General features: G+C 46.2%; 1 protein-coding gene across 1 annotated transcript; it reads right to left on the bottom strand.

Moving 5' to 3' along the window:
- Positions 1–263: 263 nt before the first annotated feature.
- On the bottom strand, positions 264–2,339 carry CCDC179 (coiled-coil domain containing 179). The gene is made up of 3 exons (XM_055317589.1): positions 2,295–2,339; positions 1,237–1,281; positions 264–383 (listed from the first exon to the last, which is right to left on the bottom strand). The coding sequence occupies exons 1-3, from the start codon at positions 2,337–2,339 to the stop codon at positions 264–266; spliced, it is 210 nt and encodes a 69-aa protein (XP_055173564.1).
- Between the last annotated feature and the right edge of the window lie 1,652 nt (positions 2,340–3,991).

Raw genomic sequence — 3,991 nt, 5'->3', positions numbered from 1 at the left:
CTCCTGGCCTGGAATCCGTCTCGGACTCCCTAAAGAAGGGTTTAGAGAGCCCTACCTTGTCATGTCCCATCAGTAAAGTTTACCCAGACAAAGAGATTTAAATAATAGTTGAGGTTTTGATTAGAGGAGTTTTAAAGTAATCTCTCAGAATACACCTACACTATTTCTCAAAGGAAAGAGGAAAGCCAAAATTTAGAGTACTACATAAATTAAAAATGAAGATATCTTTTGCATTTAAGGACCTGTTACTTTTAGTGAAGTCTCTATATTGTACTTACTAGGAGTCCTGGTTCTGGAAGAGGAGCAGGTCTTGAAAACCGTTTATTAAATTTCCTCTTCTCTTTCCTTATGTTTTTCATATTCTCAATACGTTTATCTCTGGACTTTTGGAAAATTAAAGGGAAGGAAGACAAATTTTACTTTTTATAACATAAAAAGTTAACATGCTGGTTATATTTTTGGTTAGTGCCAATAAAAAAAGATAAACACAGTCAGTGGATATGGTTTACATAGCTACATAAAAGTAGGAACAAATCTTTTTTTTTTTTTCAAATACGGGGTTCATAGATGAAGAAAACCCATCAGAGCATCTCTAGAGTTTTCAAGTGAGACTATTTACTTTTGATTCCCACTTCAGCAACGGTAGGATCTAAGGCTCATGGATATATATGTTTACTTTTGTCTTAAAAGCAATTGTTCATTAAAAAAAACCCAAAGGGATTTTCTTTATAGAAATAAGAAAACAAAACTCATGCACATTCTTTAGTTCTCTTAAATGCTGCATATGTTAAGCAGCGATTTTTATGTCCCCAATTGTGTGGCCTCCATAAGTAGCAGAAATCTCAGGGTCTAACTGGAATGCTTTGAAGATAATGGACCATCGGGGTGCAGGTTATGTGAATAATAGAAACTTTTATCCATTTCCATTGAGAGTACACTTGGCATAATGGCTTTGAAAACTACATCATATTACTTTATAACAATGAAAAAATTGTGTTCCCTATGATCCGGCCATTCTATTCCTATTACATTAAAAAACAAGCATATTAAGCATTTAAGTTATCCTAGTTAAGACTCATTCTCATAGTGGTCTCAAGATCCCAGAGTCCCATGAAAGGTGACACTGAAGCATCTAGATAATAAAAGTTCTACCATATTGGAGACCACTAGGCATAAAGGAACATAACCAAGGTACAATTTTGAACTTATTTATTGAATTATTTATTGAAATATTACCTGCCTTGCAGTGACTTCCGAAGGATGCTGCCATCTTGGCCCTTCCTACACAAAAGGTAAAATGAAATTAAAACAAAACAAACCGCACACACACACACACACACAAACAAAAAGCACGAGCAAATAGAAATACTAGTTATTATAATAGGAAGCCTATGCTACTTTTTTTTTAAATTTATGTAACATATGGATATTATCTCAATGGCAAGAGGCAGGCTCAGAATAAGAACATTAGGGATCCCTGGGTGGTGCAGCGGTTTGGCGCCTGCCTTTGGCCCAGGGCGCGATCCTGGAGACCCCGGATCGAATCCCACGTCGGGCTCCCGGTGCATGGAGCCTGCTTCTCCCTCTGCCTGTGTCTCTGCCTCTCTCTCTCTCTGTGTGTGACTATCATGAATAAATAAAAATTAAAAAAAATAAAAGGAATGACTTTATAAAAAAAGAAAGAATAAGAACATTAAGGTAAAAATCAGGGTGGAGGATGGCAATAGTGTCATGAACCACATGGAGGGAGCATGAGCATGTAGAGTACTGAGATTTATCATGAAGGAAAGGGTGGACAAGAAATCAAAACATGTTTCTGCCGGTCCTTGGGGTAACTGAGGAGCCCCAGCAAGCGGTATGGTTTTCTGAGATATGGGGAGCTTGGCTGTTTAGTTTGTGGGGTCCCCACACCTTCTGCTGATTTCTAAATTGGACCTTAAATACCTCCCCCGCACCTCATTTTGATCCACTTGTTTAATCCAAAGAGCCAGAAGCAATGTCCGGCCCCCATCCTCCCCAATATTGAGAAACTTCCTGCCTCCCCGCTCTGTCAGCCCCATGCCACCTCTGGGGCAGAGCAGTGGGTCAGTCAACACCCCGCTGACTGTGCCTGACTTCTAGAAGGCCTTGAGGTGGGGGCTTTCCCTGTTCCTAAGTGGGTCCTGCAACCCAGGATCTCGTCTGTCTACTTCCCGGGGACCCCCAAACCTGCGCCCCAGGACCACCTGCTGTGGTCACAACCTGATGGTGGGAATCGCAGGGCCCCAGGGCGAAGAGGGGCCCTGGGCACTCACGGGGTTCACTTGGATGGCATCATCTTCTGTGCAGCACAGGCACATGCTGCTAAGGCCCAGGCCGGACACCCCCTGCAGTGACCAGGGCTCACCCTGCCCCCTGTCTGGCCTCGCCCAGGCCCCACCCGGCCCCATCACAATTCCCTTTGTCCCAGGGCCACACCCTTGCCCTTGCCCCCAGCTCCCTGCCAGACCCATCACAATTCCCTTTGTCCCCGAGCCTCACCCTTGCCCTAGCCCTCACTCCCACCCCCAGCTCCCCGCCTGGCCCCGCAGGCAAGGGCCAGGGCCCAGGTTGCCACAGGTCTCCCAGCAGGCCTGCTCCCATCAGCCCAAATATGGTCGTTCCATTGTTTTCTTACTTCTCAGCCTCTGCCCTCTTCCTGGGGAGCCCCCTTGGCTTCGGGAGCCCTCTGGCTTTGGTCCCTGGCCCTGCCCCTCAGCCTGCTGTTGGGGCTCCCCATTCCCTCCCCTCACTCTTGGCCCACCACAGCATTCGCTGGCCCCATCCCCCTGCCTTCTCCCTGTGGACTGCTGGCCTGAAGGAAGGGAAGTGGGCTTTGAGAAATGCCCCGATTACAGGTTGCCCATGACCACCAACTTTTTTCCATTTGAAGATTTTATTTATTTGAGAGAGAAAGAGCGCCAAAGCAGGGGTGAGGGGCAGAGGGAGAGGGAGAAGCAGACCCCCCTGCTGAGCGGGGAGCCCAATGTAGGGGCTCCATCCCAGGGCCCTGGGGTCATGACCTGAGCAAAGGCAGACGCTTCACCAGTGGAGCCACCCAGGCACCCCCATGATCGCCAGCTGGAACCGGGTCTTCGCCATTGCTTCCCACCTCTCTTATGTTTGCCTAGATCTTCCTTTTTTTGTACTCTACAGCGTTGTCTTCAAACTGTCTCTCCTCTGTTGAAACGTCTGAGCCCACACAGCTGTTGCTTCACACCCGGAGCTTGGCTAACAGGACACCAGAGCTTGTGCTCAGCACTGTTGGATGAATGTACTTGTATTAAGTCGTCGACTCCTTACAACAACCGGAGAGAGTAAGAGGATGATTATCATCATCTGGGAAATAAGGCATTAGCGTGTTAAATATCCTGCCTGAGGTTACGCCATTAGAAGCTCTGCTGGGACTTAGGTCCACAAAGCTGCTTCCCAGGCCTGTGCTCTTCCACCTCCGTGCTATGCCACCAGTTGCTTCGAGAAGCCCAGACTGGAGCTACCTCACTTCCTTACCACCTTTAAGTCTATCAGCTCATTTGTACCCATATTATCCTTTCCCTGTAATCCTGTGAAATTGAAAAAGTTAGTTGCCCCTCTTTTTGTCTCCAGTACATCTGTTCATTTCTGTTCCCATCTTCTCAGAGATCCTGTGTAAGATTATTCCCTCCCCTTGTTACCCTCTCTGTATTGTCTGTTTTCTTTAAACAATTAACTGCAATACGCTCAAGTCATCCCCTATTTAAACTACTAAACCAAAGCCCTTTGAAAAGCAGCTGATTGTGACCATTGCCCATTTCCTGCATTTACAGTAAATAATCATAAGCACCGCCTGTGGTTCCCATCTCCTCTTCTTTACATAAATCCAGTGAAATGTTGCTCTGCAACCTGCTTCCACTCTTACTACCCCCACTGGTACTTGTTTTAAAGTGGTCACTGGTGATCTTCCTACTAAATTCAACGGACACTTTTTACCTTG

This window comes from Nyctereutes procyonoides, unplaced genomic scaffold, assembly GCF_905146905.1.
Source record: "Nyctereutes procyonoides isolate TBG_1078 unplaced genomic scaffold, NYPRO_anot_genome, whole genome shotgun sequence".
NCBI lineage: Eukaryota > Metazoa > Chordata > Mammalia > Carnivora > Canidae > Nyctereutes > Nyctereutes procyonoides.
The sequence above is the reverse complement of the archived record's forward strand: the minus strand, read 5'-3'. Positions and strand labels throughout refer to the sequence as shown.